General features: G+C 42.4%; 1 protein-coding gene across 2 annotated transcripts in view; it reads right to left on the bottom strand.

Moving 5' to 3' along the window:
* LOC138810592 (EF-hand calcium-binding domain-containing protein 11) overlaps positions 1–20,910 on the bottom strand; it is a 135,895-nt gene that overhangs the window by 37,460 nt on the left and 77,525 nt on the right. Inside the window, exon 6 of one of the 2 annotated variants that reach the window (XM_069997794.1) lies at positions 5,044–5,351. The exons of the other annotated variant lie outside the window; for it this stretch is intronic. Coding sequence (XP_069853895.1) covers positions 5,300–5,351 — 52 coding nt within the window. The 3' untranslated portion in view covers positions 5,044–5,299. Of the gene's footprint in view, positions 1–5,043; positions 5,352–20,910 lie in introns of those variants that run through there. 2 annotated transcript variants of the gene reach the window in all.

Raw genomic sequence — 20,910 nt, 5'->3', positions numbered from 1 at the left:
ACACTGAGGACAAGGGTCTTGCTGTTATTCTGTCACAGACTCAATGATTTCCAGGAGACTTCATTATATGAGTTAAGGAATGGGGCCCAGGCTTCTCTGAGATGACAATGGGAAAAATAAAAACAGAAGAGAGAAGATACAGCAGGGGGCCAAGATGTGGAAAGGCTCAGCAAGCAGCTCAAATGGCCTTGTTCAATCCAAAGGCATCAGGCAATCCTGCCCTCTAGATTAGATCTGCTCAGCATTGCCTGCGCCTTTCCCTTTATCAGGACTCTTGTACTATACTGCAGTCTATGCTATCATATATTCATCACATGGGTATTAAATTCATCAGGATTAGAAATCTAGGAAGATTATGACATAACACTAAAGTATATATCCGAAATAAACACCCAGGCCTTAAATGTTTAAATAAATATTTAAATATGTAGACAGTTATGCAAAGTCATATACCTGGAATCCAGTGTTATTGAATGACTCATCTAGCAAAGCTACTTGAGAGATCTCCTTTGGTAGTTTCAACAGAGAAACTGTTTCATATGGTGCATGACTTAAATAGATTGTGGAGGCCCATCAGCTGCTCCTCAAAAACAACTGCCTCCATTGTGTCTGCCTCACCATTTCCCTCGTGCTGAACATGGGGTGTTCCAACGATTGGGAGGCCTCTGTTTCCGTAACAACCGCTGAAGAACAACGATCAAACCCGGCAAGAATTGGCATCTGTCAGCTATGAATGTGGACCGTTAATTATGCGAGACAAATATGGTGTATTCAAGAAAACAGTACTCATTCATCGGCCTTTTTCAAAAATGGAAAAGCACTACATTTAATTTGTGGTTCTGTGCATTTTGAATGGGTAACTCAATGAAGCAATAAATGTATTCCTAATGAACAGATTTTTCTACATAGGGGCACTCTTGATGGCAATGGCATAACTGAAGATTTAACCTGGTGAATAGAAAAGGAAGTACGGAAACATATACCAATAATTTGAATTGGCCAGAAAATGATGTCTGGGTTTCTTTAAGAATCACTATGGGCGAGGGCTAAATTTTAGGTTGTAATGGAAATGCAGCGTGTGTAAAGAAATCCGATTGCTGTAATTAAATTACCAGTGTCTAAAGTCTGATACAGACTCAGCTCTCTGTATGTCCTCAACACCATGTCCCCTTGCCATGCTTGGTCCCTCTATGCTGCTTCTCCTTGCTCCCAAACCCCCTGGCTCCCCTCCCAACACAGTACTCTGGGCACCATGGTACTTGCCTTTTGAATGAAACTATATTCCATCCTCCATTTCTTCAGCTAGAGCTCTTACCTCATGCTTTGACAGAACTTGGTTTCCTGTTGAAGACATGGCCTCCCTCTACCTTTCTCCCAGCTCCTTGGCCCTCCTGACTCTTCTAGAACATCTCATCCTATTGATTTCCCCTTTCTGCTCATGAACATGCAGCCTTCTCTGTCTACTAGCTCCGTCTTGTAGACACAGTCTTTGCCAATCACTCCATCTCTCCCTTTTTTCCTCCTTTCCACATCTGCCATTGTTGCTCTTTCTCTACCTCCTTTCTTTCTTATTTTTCAACCTGTGGGAGCCAACTAGTCCAGACCCACTGTGGTGTGGACAGTGAACACTCAACAACAATTTCTTTGTTGTTAAAAAATTTTTTTTCCTCAGATGCCAGGTACTGGTGGCTCACATTGTAATTCTAGCCATGCAAGAGGCTGAGATCTAAGGATTGCAGTTCAAAGCCAGGCTGGGCAGAAAAGTTGTGAGACTTTTAACTCCTATTAACCACCAGAAAACCAGAAGTAGATCTGTGGCTCAAAGTGGTAGAGCACTTGCCTCAGAAAAGCTCAGGAACTGTTTAAGCCCCATGACAAACAACAGCAACAACAACACCACCTTCTCAGAAGACTTACTGATGGACCTGTTTAATCCAACCTTTCTCAATCCTCTATTCCCTTGGCCTCATTGGGTTTTCTTAATTCTGTGGGATCTTTGTTTAGCCACCACTGCATGCTCTCCTTTCTTTGCTTATCCCTTGAGTATTGGTACTGTCCATGGGCTCTCTCTCTCTCTCTGACAGTCTGCTCTTCTGGTTCTCTCTCTGTGAGCACCCTCATCTTTCAGTGATGATTTATATGTGTAGGACTCTCCAGTGGATGTCTCCAGTCCAGCTCTTCCTGCTTAGCATCAGAACCACATAACCAATGCTGACTGGGCAACTCTTCCCATGCGCCCCATGGAAGGGAACCAAATGGGATTCCTCCTTCTGCCCTGGAAACCTACACATCCTGTGTTCCTTCTGCCAGGGAATGCTATCTGCCTTCTTAATCACACTCAGTGTGCTGACCTGCCCTATACATCAGTATCTTTTAAGTCTACCTACATCACTCCGCCCCTTCAGCCATACTGTAGCTGGGTGCCATCCTCTGTGTTAGAGTCTTAGAGGGGCTCTCATCTAACTGCAAGCTACTGTCCCTCTCCTGCCTTCAAACTCTCCACACACCTATTTCCCCTAGAACAAGGCCTTCTGGCTGCACCATCTGCTCTCCGTGTCACACCATCCATCCTCCATCCTGTGTTCTAGTTAAGCATCGCTTCCTCATTTCTACAACCAAAGGATTTTACAGATGACTGCTCACCTGGTTCTAGTGCAAGTATTAGTAGCCTGAATGACTCTTATTCAGCCTTTAAGAATCAGCAGACGCACTAATTCTTCTAGAAGTCTCCCCTGGGTTCCCTTATCACTTTGTGCTTCTCCCATGACCATACTTTACGAGAATTAGTTGCTTAATTGTAGACAACTACTTACTCCCTGGGCAAGGCCCGTATCTGACCAGTCCAGCATACTCTGCCTTCTCTACCCCAGGCCAGGATGTATCCTCTACAGCTGTAATGCTCAAAAATTTTGGCCTTGGGGCTCCTTTACATTCTTTTTTTTTTTTCCAGGGCTGAGGACCAAACCTAGGGCCTTGCGTGCGCCGTGCACCCTTCCGCTGGGCTAAACCCCCAGCCTCTCCTTTACATTCTTAAAAACTGACTGCAGGGGCTGGGAATGTGGCTTATTGCTTGCTTAGCATGCATGAAGCCCTGGGTTCGATTCCTTAGTGCCACATAAACAGAAAAAGCTGGAAGTGACAATGTGGCTCAAGTGGTAGAGTGCTAGCCTTGAGCAAAAAAGAAGCTCAGGGACAGTGTCCAGGCCCTGAGTCCAAAGCCCAGGACTGGCAGAAACACACACACACACACACACACACACACACACACACACCCCTCCACAAAAGAAACACACACACACACACACACACACACACACACACCCCTCCACAAAAACAACCTGTAACAAATTCTCTCTCTCCCTCCCTCCCCCCTCCTCTCTCTTTCTCCCTCTCCCTCTATCTCTGACTGTCTTTCATGCCAGTACTGGGTCTTGCCTTGCACTCAGAGCCTAGGTATTGTCCCTTAATGTTATCACTCAAGATTAGTACTCTACTTCTTGAGCCATACTTCCACTTCTAGTTTTTGGTGGTTAATTAGAAAAGAGTTCTATGGACTTTGCTGCCCAGGCTGGCTTTAAACTATGATCTTCAAATTTCAGCCTCCTGAGTAACTAGGTTTATAGGTATGAATCATCAGTGCCTGGCACAAGTTTCTTTTGTTAAGGTTTGTATTTATCAAAATGTGTCACACTAAAAATGAGTTAAAACTGAGGATGTTTTAAATTTATTTTTTCAGTCATGGGGCTTGAACTCTGGGCCTGGGTGCTATCCCTCAGCTCTTCAGCTCAAGGCTATAGTACTCTACCACTTGAGCTACAGCGCCACTTCCGGTTTTCTGGTGGTTTTATTAGAGATAAGAGTTTCATGACCTTTCCTGCCTGGGCTGGCTTTGAACCCGATCTTCAGATCTCAGCCTTCCGAGAAGCTAGGATTACAGACATGAGCCACCAGCGCCCAGCTTGTTTTTAAATATTCACTTCAAAACAACAATAAATCCACTGCATTTCAGTGCATTTTTATGAAAACTAATTTCACAAAAAAAATAGCAAGAAGACTATCATGATTTTACATTTTTTAGGTCTTTAAAATATTGTGTAAGTATTGAAAATATTGCATAATAAATTATAGTTATATTTGCATAGCTGCTTCTAAATTCCCTTTGAGCAAATATGGTTATGATATGTAGCAAAAAGTATGGCCTTCCACAGATATGTAGATGGAAATAGTATTTTAATAGTCTTTTGACATGATTGCAGATATTCTTGTCAAAGAGTATGGTATACTTGTTGGATATGGTGGTTCACCTTCTGTAATCCCAGCTACTTGAAAAGAACAGATTAGGAAAGTCCAGATTTGAAGCCACGCTGGACAAAAGTTAGTGAAATCCCATCTTAATAATGATAATAATAATAATAGTAATAATAACAATAATAAAACTAGGCATAGTGATACTTGTCTGGAATCCCAGCTACATGGGGTCATGGCAAGGTAGAGTGTGGCCCAAGGCCAATCAGGGAAAAAAACATATGACACATTATTTGAAAGCAAATAACTTAAAGCAAAAAAGGCTGGGAGCGTGGCTTACGTAGTAGAGTACCTGCCAAGCAAGGGCAAGGTACTGTATTCAAACCTCAGTACTGAAAAACAAACAAACAAAAAAACACCTCACAATACTGTACACTTAATAAGTTACATTTCCTTTAAGGCTGGCTGCAATCAACACGTGAAGCAGTATCAATTAACCTCTCATATTTTATTACATTATATGGATTTTTGTCAGTACTTTCCATGGATTTTTCACCTAACCAAGATGTGTAGCTTCTGTAACATCATACGCTGGACATTGAAATATAGGTATTCATTCATGTTATAGATCTTCTAAATGCTAACACATTTCCTTACACAATATAAAAACATGCTGTTTGTTAATATCACTACTGAACTCATCACAAAAGTCTTTATTGAGAAACTGTCAAGTTCACCAGAGGAAATACAAGCTTCCCAAATTCTAATTATCACTTGAAAGCTCAAATTCTGTCATTGGCAACAAATTCTATCAGCTGTTTTTTTTTCTTGAGATGACAGGCTTATTTCATTCACTTCTGAGAAAATGTCCACCAAATTACCATGGTCCGAGCCACGGCAGTCTGTCAGTCACGACAGTGCTCCGCAAAGGGGAGGCCGGCTGGGAGCTCACGAAGGCCATGCTGACACAGTTTTCCTGGAGATACACATGAGACCACGGAAGGTGATCAGAATGGCATGTGAATACTCCAAAGATGAGCATTTGAGGAGCTAATCAATTCTTTTGCTTCATCCAACACATTCTTATATGAAATGGAGCCTTCTTTCTGTGTGGGAAAGGGAAAAACTACAGTAGTTCGGTCCAACTGTCTTGACACGGCTCAATTCAGTGAAGTAACCCAGACAACTTTACCTGCTTCTGATTTTGTGCCATCCATGCAGATGCCAACAGAGGGGAGCAAGGTAAACGTTATCTCCATGATAGGAAAAGGTTTTGGTCATACAAAGTCCACACGTACAGCATTTCTAGGAAGATGACTAACACCAGGAAGGCCATCTGTCGCAAGCAATTTGGATCATGGGCCTCCTGATCTGAAATCTCTCTTGAGCATCTTCTGCACGGCTAATCCCACCCCCATTCTTCCCTCTCCAGCTGCCCAGTTGCTTCCTGTTGCTCTCCAACTTTCCATCCAACACATACTTGTGGTTCAAGCCCAAGAGTTAACACCTAGGCCTTAATAAATATCTCTATGGAACTAAATTTTCCCGGCTTCACTTTTGTTGTTAATTCTGGGACCTGTGTTTCCACGTCAGCTCTCTGGCTTCAGGCCCCATGATCTGATCAAGAGCAAGGTAAGCTCTCCTTGGTATTTTGTTTTTCTGGACCACTGTGAGGTGACCTGCCAGGGTGCACCTCCCACTAGTACTGTCTTGCAATGTGGGGGGACAGAGACAATGGGAAGGAGATTTATAGCAATTAGCCTTATAGCTATAAAGCTGCAGTGCTATAGAATTATAATGATCAGAATCAATTTGTATCAATTGAACAACTAGAGATTTGGAATCAATTAATATTGCTTAGGAATATATCTAGCTAGAATATAAAGTACAACTGTTTCTGTTGTCTTACAGCTTGTGAGACTAGGTGAAACAATCTTTCAGTCTAGGGAAAGAGTGAAAACAAGATTTCATCTGGTCAAGTGGCAGTCGCTGAAGTGAGTACACAGACTGACTAGTTGGCTGTGTGCTCATCCACTGCTATTCACACAGTACTTTCTGAATATGCATCTGGAGTCCATGCAAGGGGGAGACCTTGGCAAAAGCATTGTTTAATTAAAAAGTTAGACTTCGGTGTACACAGGACAAGTTAAACATATCATTTTCTGAAAATAGCTTTCAGCAAATAACAAACTAATTTAGAACCAGAGTAATATGATTTTCAAGTTACCTTATTAATTCATTTCTTAAATCATGAAAGAAGTTTCCTTCTCCTTGTATACTTTTTCTTACATCCCTTTTGTGAGTGTCTTGAATTTGGGTTTTCACATTGGTACAACTCCCTTGCACTCTAGCCATGGATTGTATGTGGGAAATAACCTCCCAATGGTTGAAGAATCAGATACAGAATGGAAAAATGTCCTGTGTGCCTTTCTTCAAGGAAAGCCCAGGAAGGTCTGGGAGACTTGGAAAAGATGTCTCATGCTGTCCCAACAGTGCAAGGCAGCACTGTGATGGAATTCTAGGAGATACCACAAGTCTCTGCTCTGTAGAAAAAGGCTGAAGATGGACAATAAGAAAGCAAAAGCCCATGAGGACTCCCCATTCTACTGGCAGGTCCCCGGGGCCAGGAATCCTCAGTGCAGCTACTCCCCTTCTTCACAAACAGGAACACACTTGGTCTCATGGCCACCGAGTAACAGTTCTTCATAGGATCTGGGCAATGCATGCACACTGGTCCAGATTAGAATATTGGTCCCATCACTTACAAGCCGGGTGACCTGAGGCTTAACCTCTCTAGTCTTCAGAGACCTCGTGTATAAAATAGAGTCAGAAAGGAGACCCATTTTATGAACTTTTATTGTAAGACTGGAGAGAGATGGTCTGTATAAAGTGCTTAGCAATGCTGGTATGCAGTAAGTCTGAAATGACAGCATTACACTTCTGTAAGCACAAGCCATATGTTTCCTAGGAGAAGAAAGGAACCTGGGCCTTCAGATATATTCTTAGATATCTTTCTAGATTCCATGGCACTTTTTTTTTTTCATTCTTCAAGACAGTATAGTTCACACCAGTTTTCTCTACTTTCTCATGTGTGTGTGTGTGTGTGTGTGTGTGTGTGTGTGCGCGCGCGCGCGCGTGCGCGCATACTGGGGCTTAAACTTACTTGGCTTTTTGTTATAGTGATAAGAGACTGGACTCAGATTTGGCTGTCCAGGCTGGCTTCAAACTTTGATTCTCAGATCTCAGCCTTCTTAGAAGCTAGGCTTTGCTCTACTTTCTAATTGCCAATTTACTTCTGACCTCAGGGCCTGCCTCTGTCCCTACTATTTCATTCATACTGCCATCGTGAACTCTCCATGTTTGCATTATTGCCAAATCCAAGGGATCTTCAAGTGCTTACATGTAGCCATCTCCTGGTGGTGTTGAAGACTATGGATCATTCATTTGTTTTCTTCCTCCTCCTTCTCCTCCTCCTCTTCCTCTTCTTCCCCCCCTTCTCCTTTTTTTTTTTTTTTTTGGGTCCAGTCGTGGGGCCTGTACTCTGGGCCTGGGCGCTTTCCCTCAGCTCTTCAGCTCAAGGCTAGCACTCTACCACTTGAGCCACAGTGCCACTTCGGCTTTTTTTTCTGTTTATGTGGTGCTGAGGAATTGAACCCAGGGCCCCATGCATGCAAGGCAGGCACTCTACCACTGAGCCACCTTCCCAGCCCCTCCTTTTTTTTTTTTTTGGTAGGTCATGGGGCCTGAACTCTGGGCCTGGGCACTGTCCCTCAGTTCTTCAGCTCAAGGCTAGCACTCTACCACTTAAGCCACAGCACTACTTCCAGCTTTTTCTGCTTATGTGGAGGAATCAAACCCAGGGCCTGATACATGCAAGGCAAGTACTCTACCACTGAGCCACCTTCCCAGTCTCCATTCACTTGTTTTCTAAAGTCTTGTCTTTTAGCTACCAGTGATCCAGGGCCGCATCCTTGTTTCTGCTTTTTTCATTCCATAGATCTTCTTGTCTGACCTCAACATACCAACAATTTCAGGCACCAAAGACTTTGGTTCACCAGTTGATTCCATCTGGCTTGTCTGTCTGCAGAGGAGACCCTGCATGTATACTGCATGTAAGAGAGTGGATTCTAAAGGCAGACAAGCCTAGATTCCAGACACTTCCCTGTGCTTACCAGGTGCTTTGCTTGGCTATGACAATATTCCTTCAGTATTTATTTATGTCTTGGTGCTGGTTCTGGGGCTTGAACTCATGGCCTGGATGCTGTTTCTTAGCTTTTTTTTTTGTTGTTCAAAGCTAGAGCTCTCTCATTTGAGCCATGCTTCTTTTTCCAGCTTTTTGCTGGTTGAGTGGAGATTAAGAGTCTCGTGGACTCTCAGATCTCAGCCTCCTGAGAAGCTAGGAATACAGGCATTAGCCACCTGTATCTGGCCTTAACTTAGTTTAGATCACTTCTGTCCCAGGATGTCTGACCATATGCTATTAGTTTTGAAGTTTTGATCTCACCTGCCCCCACTCCCATCAGCCTTCACTCTCCATGACCCAGACTTAGCACACATCTTCCTGTTCCTCCTCTCTCTTGGCCTGTGTCCCAGCATTCCTTCCACCACAATGTCCATAGCTCCACCCCCCTGTGTCTGCCAGGATGGCTCCTGTTCCTCAGCTTCCAGCTTGAGCATGGGACTAAATGTCCAACAATGGGAATTAGGTTGGGATAGTTCCAACAGCCAACAACTGACAGATTGCTTAGACAGACAATGCTGGGTTCAAGACATATGTTTCATAATCCTATTTTGGTAGGGAAGAATGAAGATATACTCAGAAAAGGATTTAAAAAGTTAGTCTAGAGGTTTCAGCAGTGATTTCTGAAATGTAAATGGGATTGAAGCTTGTTTGCTTGTCTCTATAGCTTCTGTAATAAACAAACATTGCTTCTGTAACTAACACTCCCCCTCCCATATTTTCAGTAAGATACTTTGTTAATACCTGGGCATTTTAGTGGTTCATTAATACAATAGATTTAGACAAGGATGGCTGGTACAGAAAAACAACTTGGAAAGTAACATGAAATAAGTAATAAGTAGTAAAAAATAAGTACTACTTAAGAACATGAAAATGGTCACATGCTATAAAAAATGAGCAGGACAGAGAAAACAAATACTCAAGAGATTAACTTTCAACCAATGTGTGATTTCAGCAAGATTATTGGGTTGACTACATTGCTGGTACTAGGGCTTCAACTTCGGGTCTTGCACCTGCTTGGCTTTCTTGCTCACAGTTGGTGCTCTATCACCCAAGCCACATTTCCACATCTGGGATTTACTACATTGTATTTTCCTGAATTCAATGTTATTATTAACTTTACCTTCTTTTTTTTTTTTTTGTCGGTCATGGGGCTTGAACTCTGGGTTTGGGTGCTGTCCCTCAGCTCTTTGGCTCAAGGCAAGCGCTCTACCGCTTGAGCCACAGCACCACTTCCGGTTTTCTAGTGGTTTTATTGGAGATAAGAGTGTCACGGACTTTCCTGCCCGGGCTGGCTTTAAACCACGATCCTCAGATCTCAGCCTCCTGAGTAGCTAGGATTACAGGCGTGAGCCACTGGCGCCTGGCTAACTTTACCTTCTTGACAACTGATTTCTCTTTGCCACATTAGGAAAACAACTGAACTCCTCAGAGCACATCGCTCCTTTCTTCTGATCACTGATCTAGCTACTTATTGCCATCTCCTTGCCACAGGTCCTCTTCCTTCCCAACAGTCATGTGTCTTTGTTCTGGTAAAGCAACTCTGTGGCCCTGGAGCTGTCATGTAGTTTCAGTTTTCTATGCCTTTGCATTTGTGTTCTCTTAAATGCCTCTTAGCCACATGCATGTGGCACATCTACTTGCACTGATACAGTGTGATTAGCATCATCTTTGAGTATAGCACCAATACAAGTTGCACCTGCTTTATGGACCTGGTTGTGTTTTCTTTGCCTGGTCCATTCTGAGCATCTCACATTGTGTACTCTGTACATCAATATCATTTTTTTTTGTGATGTAGCAAGTTGCAAGAGAGTGTTTTGAGGGGTGATGCTGGGATTTGAATTCAAGGCCTTCTACTTGTTTGGTGGGTACTTTACCACTTGAGTCACAACTCCAGAGAAGATGCCAACATTTCAGGCTCCACCACAATATCTGTTGAATTAGAAACTCCGAGAATAGGACCAGAAAGATGTTCAATGTACTCGCTCCACTCACCTCCCCTTGGTAAAATATGAGCCATTCTTTCCCAAACTCTACAGGTGAGTCTTCTGCATCTAAAGTTTAAGAGGCATTGGTATACAGGCCAAGAATTGGTCACTACTGCCAGAATGCATTGACAAACAATTGGGACACTCCTTAACGTTATTTTTTTAAAAATCCAGTCCTTCCAATCTTTGGCTTTTGTACATGTAAACTCAGATTTCATATACATAGAAAATAACCAGTCATGTCAAAAATGTCCAGAGAGGCTTTATTTAATTGTTGGCTCCCTGAAGAACATTTAACTTCCTCTTCTAAAAGGAGGATATAAACACTAGACTTCATTTGACAGGGCTTTACTTATTCCTGGTTCTTTGTTTCCTAACATCTTGAGATTCCTTAAAACTAAGTTTGTGTTATAATAACTCCTCATTTGGGATGGGAAATGTGGGCCCATATCTTGCCTAGGACCACAGTGTAGTTTAGTGGTAGGGGAAGGGTGGGGAGGGGTTATGGATTCAGCCTGAACAGCCTCCAAATTTCAATCTGCTACTCCATGTTCTTTTTTACCTGGAGTTTTATCACAGGAATTAACTTGAGGTAGAGACTAGGGTGGGCTCCACCCAACACTCTATTTTGTGATGAGACAGTTTAAAGTACAAAACTCCTTACCCTCTAGCCTCATGGCCTGAAGGACATTCTTATTGGGCCAGAAATGATTTGTTGGCTTTGTAACATAGGCGGCCTTTTTACATCTCCTTCTGTAGCGGCTGAAATCTTGGCCCAACTCCAAATGCCCCACTTGGGTTTTGTTCAGGAACGATTTCTTCCAGCTGCTTTATTTGTTCCACAATTACATGTATGAGCTTCCAGAATGTGCAAGATCACAAGTCAAATGAAAGGCTTCAGTTCTCAGTTTGCATAAAGAGATAAAATTTGAAACCAAGGAAAACAACAAAACTTGGCTAAATGAAGGGCTAAGTATAAATGAGACAATAGTATTCCCACTAAAAGGTCAGCACAGGCTAACATGCCGAAGGAAAACAGACCCTGCAGAGAAATCATGGGATTGTTGTACTGCATTTATGGTCAGTCACACTAGCAAAAGGGGGTCTTGGCTTCTCCTGAAGCACTCACAACTTGAGGGCTCAGAGAAAGGAAAAGCACATTGGTATCTGACAAGAAAAAAGACAAAAGTGACCATATAATACAGTGTTCCTTATTGGAAGAATTGGAAGGGAATATCTAAAAGTAAATTTGGGCAACCTTATGATCGGCTATGGTCTTGGGAACCATGATCCAAAGATTGTTGGTGAATACAGTCACAATGTTTAACATATATATGTGAAAATGGAACCAGGTAGCGGGGGAATGGGTAGAGTTGGGAGACACGGGAGAGAAAGATGGCGGAAGTAATATTCATTAAGATGCATTGTATTCATGCACTGATATACTAGATGGAAAATTCTTCATACAAAGATAATCTAAAGATAGGATGTTAAAAAAATGAAGAGTGCTGGATACTGGTAGCCCATGCCTATAATCCTAGCTACTAAAGAGACTGAGATCTGAGGATCACAGTTCAAAGGGAACCAGGGCAGGAAAGTCTGTGAGCCTCATATCTCCAATTAACTATCACAAAGTTACAAAGAGAGCTGTGGCTCTACAAATAGAGCACTAGCCTTGAACAAAAGAGGGTAAGGGGCAGTGTCCAGACCCTGTGTTCAAACCCAAGGATTAGCACCAGGAGGGAGGGAAAGAGAGAGAGAGAGAGAGAGAGAGAGAGAGAGAGAGAGAGAGAGAGAGAGAGAGAGAGAGAGAGAGAGAGAGAGAGAGAGAGAGAAATTGTATCATCAAATGCCAAAAGGGACTTTAGATACCTTTCTTAAGCAAAATCTGAGGTTAGTCTTATGAATGTCAACATACATACTGGAAAGTATTTGACATGGATGGAGCTCTGTCATCACTTGGGACTCACATACATAGACACATCTTTTGACTATGGTGAGAGCACAATGGTTGGTATATTGCAAATGGACTAACTGTTGTATATAAGGAAAATCAAAGGCAAGGAAGCCTTCAGAAGATTGGGTATAAACAGTGAAGATGCTCCATCAGAAGCAATCTGAACCAAGAGCCAACAGTTTATTTCAAAGTCTCTTCGCAAGAGGGAAATACACTCAGTCATGGAACCTGTTGGACCCCTTGGATCTCTCAGACCCCCCAGCTGCTAGAAATCCCCTGCTGCCACTTCACAGCTTTCAGCCAAAGGCAATGACCTTGCTCCTCCTGCTCAAGGTTATGCCCCTCTCCCTGGAATGTCTGGTCAACAGAGAACAGGGAAAATTGCGGTGGTCTCTATCTCAGAGTGTGTTTAGGTATTTAATTTTAAACTGCACACACACACACACACACACACACACACACACACACACCACACACACACACACACACACACACACACACACACACACACACACACACACACACACACACATTTCCCCCCCTTTGGAATGTGGATCTGTGAGGAGTTTGAGGGCTGATCTACTGAAAGCAGACCTCGTTCTCTGCCATGCATAGACACCTAAAATACGAGTTGGAACTGCTTATTGTGCTTTCCTACAAAATTTTTTTTAAACCCTTAAAGACCACTGAAACATAATGCAGATGGGGAATACCTCTGGATACTTTATTCCTGTTCCCAATCTTGAAATGTTATCTTACCCATAGCTAAAGTGGTAAAATCCATAGTGACATAAATGTATCACCTTGACTCATATGTGCACAGTCACATTAAGTACTTTTGTAGTGTATATACACAACACAATTGTTTATCTCCAGGTTCACACCCAGTACACAACTAAAGATCTGGACCCATTAAACAATTGCTTCCCGATTTTACTTTCTCTCCTGCCCCTGGTAGCTGCCATGCAGCTTCTGGTCTCCATGAATTTGACTATCCTAGGAACTTTACCTTAGTCATCTGTTAACTCTTACCCAAATTCCCAAGTTAACATTTGCAGAAGAAAAGCAGCTGGCTTTGGCACTTATATTTCATCTGCTTGCCTAAGAGTTAAGTACAATTTATGATCATCATAATAATGAGTTCAACTGATATAAATAGATTGGGAATAAACATCAACAAGAAACACGAACAGGTTTAGGTTGATGTGGAAATGCATAAGCATACTAAAAAGGTGCCTGTCACAAGTATTCAGTTTGCTGTGGATGTTCTCTAGAAAGCCTGGCATAGCAGCTGGAAGTTCCCTTTAATCTGGGGAACTAGTTAAGAACCCTTCTCTTATATAAAAAAGGTCACCAGCATTTTTGTTTTTGGGTCCGGTTGTGGGGCCTGATTTCTGGGCCTGGGCGCTCAGCTCTTCAGCTCAAGGCTAGCGCTCTACCACTTGAGCCACAGTGCCACTTCCGGCTTTTTTCTTTTTGCTTATGTGGTGCTGAAGAATCAAACCCAGGGCCTCATGCATGCAAGGCAAGCGCTATACCACTGAGCCACCTTCCCAGTCCCAGGTCACCAGCACTGAATGCAGACCAATGTGTATAACCCACAAAGAGACAACTATTATCATCACCCTTGTTTCCTTCTCCTCCTCCTCCTCCTCCTATTTTTCCTCCTCCTCCCCTTCCCCTTCTTCTTCCTCTTTTTCTTCTCCTTCTCCTTCTTCTCTGGTTAGTTGTGGGGCCTGAACTCAGAGTCAAGGCTAGTGCTCTACCATTTTGAGCCACAGATCCACTTTAAGTTTTTGAGTGGTTAATCAGAGGTAGTAGTCTCACAGGGAATTTCCTGACAGGGCTGGCTTTGAACTGTGATCCTCAGATCTCACCCTCTTGAATAGCTAGGATTACAGGAATGAGCCACTGGCACCCAGCTCTTCATTTTCTTTTAAGAGACAATGTCTTGCTATGTTGCTCAGGCTGGCCCTAAACTCCTAGGCCCAAGAAATCCCCTGGCCTCAGCCTCCTTAGTAGTCAGTCTTACAGACAGCAGCTACCCTGCCCAGCCCACAATCCTTATTTCATATACAGGATACCTATACAGAGATTAAGCAATTTATCCAAGGTGACACTAGGCTGAAGTTTCCAACTCAGTGTGACTCCAAGGCTTGTCTCTACTTTACCTGCCACACTGGTTCCAAAAATGAGTATTAGAATAAAAAAGGTCTCACAAGAATAAAAATGCAAAAATGAGTCTTTGTTTTCCATTGGCATCATACAAAATGACAAAATATGTCACAGCTAGTGTTTTTTAAGATGAATTTCACACACAATGGATGCACTTAAATCCTCACAACAACAGAAAGTAGGTTGTATAGTCTGCAATTGTTATTTGTTTACACGAGAATGATTTCAGCTAATTAAAGACAGAATAGTGAGGCGATATTTGTAAGAAAGAAGTAAAGCCAGGCATCTTAATTATGCTCCCAGAGTACCACAAAAAAGAGGATAAGCTGCAAATAAAAAATAGGAACTTTCAGTCTGCAATAAAAGCTAAATGTGTCACATCTTAAGATAACTCTGAATAGACACAGAGGCAGAGAGAAAATTTTAAATAATTCAGAGCCAGAAAGCAAGTGACTAATCGGGGAGATCTCATGACAACTATCTGTGGAAACATCCATGGAAAAGCCAAACCACAGTTCTATTAGAAAATAAAGCCCAAAGCCAAGTGCCACTGGCTCACACCTATTATCCTCGCTACTCAGGGCTGAGATCTGAGGATCATGGTTCAAAGCCAACTGGGGCAGGAAAGTCTGTGAGACTTTAATCTTCAACAAAAACTACCAAAAAAAAAAAAAAAAAAGCTAGAAGTGGAGCTGTAGCCCAAGTGGTAGAGTGCTAGCCTTGAGCAAAAAAGCTCAGGGACAGCACTCAGACCTAGAGTTCAAGCCCCAGGCCCGGCACACACAACACATACATATACACACATATGCAGACATATATATATATATACACACACACACACACACACACACATATCTTTACACACATACACACACACATATAGCATTACCTACATGAGTTTGATCACAGAAACTAATATTCTCCAAATAATGAAAAACAAATGCATGAATGTGTGGTTCGCTATTAAAAAGAAATAAAGTTAGATTTCAAAAGCAATTAAAAGGCAGGCATTAAGATTGCCAAATGATCATTAGACGCAAGCTCTGTGGAGTAGCCTGGAGAAGCCATGGGAAGATATCCTCATCTTAAAGGATTATGTCCACTAGTGATTGTTGCTCATTGTTTCAGGACACGAGATATAAAAACAGCAGCAGAGATCCCAAAAGGGCAGCTCCTAACCAGGAAAGACTGCCTGTATCTTCCTGCTCCTTTCTCCATCAATGTTTCATGAACTAACATCATCAGACACCAGCTGTGCTCATCAGACTTTCATTGCTGTGACAAATACCTGAGAGAAACAACTTAAAAAGAAGACAGGCTTATTCTGGCTCACGGTTTCTGAGGTTTCAGTCCATGATTGGCTACTGGGTCCATTGTTTTTGGCCACGCAGACAAAGAACAATGTCATGGCAGGGAGGACATGACAGCCAAGATGCAGAGATATAGAGGTGGAGATGGAGAGAGAGAGAGAGAGAGACACACACACACACACACAGAGAAAAAGAGATGCAGAGGAGAGAGAAATGAAGAGAGAGATGGAGAGACAGGGATGGAGACAGATGGAGAGAGAGAGAAATGGAGAGATGGAGAGAGAAGGAAATAGGGAGGGAGAGAAATGGAGAAAGATGGAAGGAGAAATAGGAAGAGATAAAGGGAGGGAAAGAGGGAGAGGAGGATGGGAGCGAGGGGGAGAGGGGGAGGGGGAGGATACCCTTCAACAGTATAACTCCAACTTACTTTCTCTAAAGAGGCCCCACTTCTCACCACCTCACAATAACGCCAGCAAATTATGAATCCATCAGTGGATGAACTCAGTGCTTGTGTCAGAGCCCTCATGATTGAATCACCTACAAGCTGGGATCCAATTTTTCATTACTTGAGTCTTTTGGGGGAGGGCTCCCCTTCCTATCCATACCATAACACATGCCTAAGATCCAGACGCTGACCCTGAGATCTTGGGAACCTTCTTACCTCACCACCCTTATACCCATTATGGTTCAGAACACCTGTAACCGTTCTATACTTAAAATACACCTGCCATGTTGACATTACCACCAGCCCAACACCTGTTTCTCCTTTTGTGCCCCTTGTCATACTGAATGAAGCCACGATTCACTCAGAGGCACAGACCAGAGGCCTAGGATTCGCCCTGAACTCTGCCATATTCCTCCTGTCTCATTCTGCCTCACCACAGGCCAGTGAGTACAGAAAGCAAGCATCATTTGAACACATCTGCTCACATAGGCTTTGTCTTTCTTTTTATTGTGATTAGGAGCTCCCAAGAGTTTGGCCAAGGGGTCTGACATACAAGCTCAATTATTGAGCTCCAAATTCAAATTTAAATACCATGTTCAATTTCCAAGGTAGAATCATTAGAAAAATGAATAAGAAAAAGAGGTTTTCTTTTTCCTTTAGCATTTTAAATACTGGGAAATTGTAGTATGCTGTTTAGAGGAAGACGAACACTGATTAACATCAAAAATCCTTTTTTGTTGGTGAATAGTCCAGCTAGTTGTCCAGCTTTCTTTTTTCCTTTTAATAAAAAAAAAAAAAAAGATGGGCCAGGTGCCAGTGGCTCATGCCTGTAATCCTAGCTACTCAGGAGGCTGAGATCTGAGGATCATGGTTCAAAGCCAGCCTGGGAAGGAAAGTCCATGAGACTCTTATCTCCAATAAAAATAATCAGAAACCTGGAAATGGTGCTGTGGCTCAAGTGGTAGAATGCTCATCTTGAGCTGAAGAGCTGGGGGACTACGCCCAGACCCAGAGTTCAACCCCCAAGACCCAAGGAATAGGAGATGATCTGGAGGCCTCACCCAGCAGTAGAACACTTACCTAGCAACCATGATACCCTGAGTTTAAATAACCTCAGTTCTGCCAAGAAGGAAAAAAACATGTAATACAACATGATGTTATGGGCTATTTATCTATGTATCTATGTGTCTATGTATCTATCTATCTATTCATTGAACAGATGTTTCATTTGATTGTGTGATTTGATTTACATCTCCCCATTTCCTATTGTACCCCATCCCACTTCTGATAGCCTTTGTTTTATTCTCTATCTCTAAATACCTGACTTCTTTCTTTTTTTAGATTTCACATATGAGTGAGATCGTGTCGTACTCTTCTTTCTGTGACTGGCTTATCTCACCTAGCACAATGTTCTCCAGACCCATGCACAGTATAGAAAATGGCAGGACTGCATTCTTTTTGAAGGCTTAATAATGTTCCTTCTGTGGACATACACACCAAAGTTTATTCTACCAGTGGACATGTAAGTGGTGATAAGGGACTGTGAGTAATGCTGCAATGAACATGGGAACATTGGTGAGGTGATGATTTCATTTCCTGAATTCAGAATACATTATTTAAATTTCTCTACCTATCTCCCGACTGTTTTCCATAATGGTTGCACCACCCTTCATTCCCACCAACAGTGCATAAGTTTGCTCTTCTTCACACCATCACTGCTGGAAATCACTGACTTTCTGACAACAGCCCTCCTAATGGGGTGAGACGGTATGTCAGTGGTTCTAATTTGTATTTCTCTGACATCATTCTATGGACTTGATGGCCATTTTGTGTCCTTTTTGCATGTCTACTCAGGTGCTTCCTTTGCCCATTTCATTTGTTTTTCTACTCCCGTTTGTAGATGGTCTTTGTAAATTTTGAATGTCAATCCAGATCTATGGCTTGCAAAAACCAGCTTAATTTCAAGGATGCTTTGATCCAATCAAAGACTTCCTTGTGATAGTCTCTTAAACTGTAATGATACATTCTGGGCAAACCCACAAACACCTCCTAAGTAATTTCTCCAATTTGAGATCTACAAGGATGGGGCTTTCCTTCCAACAGTACCTTCCTGGCAGCATCTGAGTTGAAGTAGCAAGAGAGACATGAGTTTGAATCCAAAACTTACTAATTGTGGGGTTACAAGTCAAGTCACCACTCCTCTCACTGGTAGCTTACTTTCAGAGAAAAAAGAAGGTAATGCTGTTAACATATGGGCTTCTTAAATTCAATAGCAAATGATACTAATAAATAAGGGCCAGGTATTGCTCTAGACATCTGAAATTCCAACAGACAAGACATAGCTTTGTCCTTTAGCTCTCCTAGTAGGGCTGGGAGATACAGACCAAAACTTGTAACAGCATGACAAGATATACACTAAGATCAAGTTGCATGAAAGCAGAGAGGCTGATGGGACTGAAGGTGCAGGCAAGAACCAAAATGAACCAGCCTGATGCCTGGTTCATGTAATAAACATCTTTTTGTTGATTTCTTTGCCACCTTCCTCCCCCAAGTCCTGGGTTTACAGCTGCTTGTTAGTGACCTGGTCTTTCTCTGTGTCTCTGAAAGCTCATATTTCATACTGACAATGAAATGTCTGATGGTCTCAGGTTCTGTTTTTTGGTAGAAACTCTAGTTTACCTGTCTTTTGCAGATCAGGAATTCCTTGTGCCTGCTCTTATAATCATATAAACAAGAACCTTATGCAATTGATATTCATGGACTCATTTGGAAACTGGACAGATTGCTTAAGAGGTTCCCCAACTACCCCTCCTTCATTAAGAAGGTTTTGCAGAAAGGCTAAATCCTGAATGGTAGGCTAGACAGGAAAAGTTTGTAGTCTGGAACACAGACAGAAAAAAAAAATGACATCTTTTGATTCTAACACTTCATGTATTTTACCACTGTAGCTCATTAACTTAGACAAGAGAATAAAAACAAAGTAGACACTAGAAGTAATAAAGTAGAACCCAGAAAGTCTGGTATACGATTTCTAGTCATGGATAAAGAAGTAAACAAATGACTTGGATCATAGATGCTTTAGATCCTGGGCAGAACAGCTGAGGTAGTGGACAGTGTTTTACATTAGAATTTCTGGATGTCTGAAACTATAGCCATAGATTCTTTTTAAAAAATGTTTGTATGATCTTTAAGCCATTTTACAATGGAGTTGTCACTTCACAAAGCAGTTTAAGAACAGAATACGTCTCAGTTGCTGTGACTGCTTTCCTCATCCCACCCCCAAAATCCATCCTTTCCTCCAATTTTCTTAATTGTAGAGGATATGCATGGAATATTATGATTGCATTCTCGCCCCTTTCTCTCTCTTCATTCATTGATTCCCCCTTTTGAGTACTTGTTTCCTGGTGTTTAATTTTGTTGGACTATGACTTCACTTTTTTAAAGAATTACATCATCTGAGCTTTCTCCTTAATCTACCATAGTTCAGTTAGTATAGTAGATTTGTGTTTGCTTGTATACCACCCTGGAGTGTTTGTTTATATATTTCTAAATTAATTCTAGCTTCTACTTCCATGTATCAGAGAAGTGGGTTTGTTTCTTTTGTCCATTGTGGGGCTTGAACTCAGGGCCTAGGTGCTGTCCCTGAGCTCCTTTGCTCAAGGCTAGTACCCTATTACTTTGAGCAACAGCACCACTTCTGGTTTTCTGGTGCTTAATTGGAGATAAAAGTTTCACAAACTTTTTTTCTCAGACTGGCTTTGAATTGTGATCCTCAGATATCAGCCTCCTGAGTAGCTGGGATTACAATGTATGCCATGGGTACCTCGCTGAGAAATAGATTCTTTATGCTCTTCCCTTTAAAAGGAATGTACTTACATCCCTAAATATGGGCACAGGGCTTCCTCGAGGCTATCTCTCTTAGATCATTTACCTTTTGGAGAAACCCACCCACCAGGCTGAGAAGACACTGAGCAGTCCTAACAAGCAGGCCATGTGATAAGGGAACAGGGTCAACCGGGCATACATTGGAGACTAATCCTCCAGCCCCAGGCATGCCTGAGAGACAGGATCTAGGATGATTGAACTCAGCATGCCCAGATCCCTGCCCTTCAATAAATGGGAGATACCCAACACTTATTATTTTAACTAGCTAAGGAGCAGGGCATTAGTTATTTAGTGATAGATAACAGGCCATCAGGGTATCAGCCATAGGTGTTTTTTGGGGGAGGAGGGTTAATCATGGGGCCTGAACTCTGGGCCTGGCACTGTCCCTCAGCTCTTCAGCTCAAGGCTAGCACTCTACCACTTGAGCCATAGTGCCACTGTTTATATGGTGCTGAGGAACTGAACCCAGGGCCTCATACTTACACAAGGCAAGCACTCTACCACCGAGCCACCTTCCCAGCCCCAGCCATAGGTTTTTGTATTCTCAAAAAACAGTTCTTTCAGCCACACACCAGTAGCTCACAACTATAATTCTAGATACTCAGGAAGCTGAGATAAAAGAATCAGGGGTCAGAGCCAGTCCAGGTAGACAAATCCAAGAGACC

Source organism: Dipodomys merriami, unplaced genomic scaffold (genome assembly GCF_024711535.1).
Source record: "Dipodomys merriami isolate MVZ:Mamm:240054 unplaced genomic scaffold, mDipMer1.0.p SCAF_50, whole genome shotgun sequence".
Classification (NCBI taxonomy): domain Eukaryota; kingdom Metazoa; phylum Chordata; class Mammalia; order Rodentia; family Heteromyidae; genus Dipodomys; species Dipodomys merriami.
Note: the sequence above shows the minus strand (reverse complement) of the source record. Positions and strands in the feature narration are given on the sequence as shown.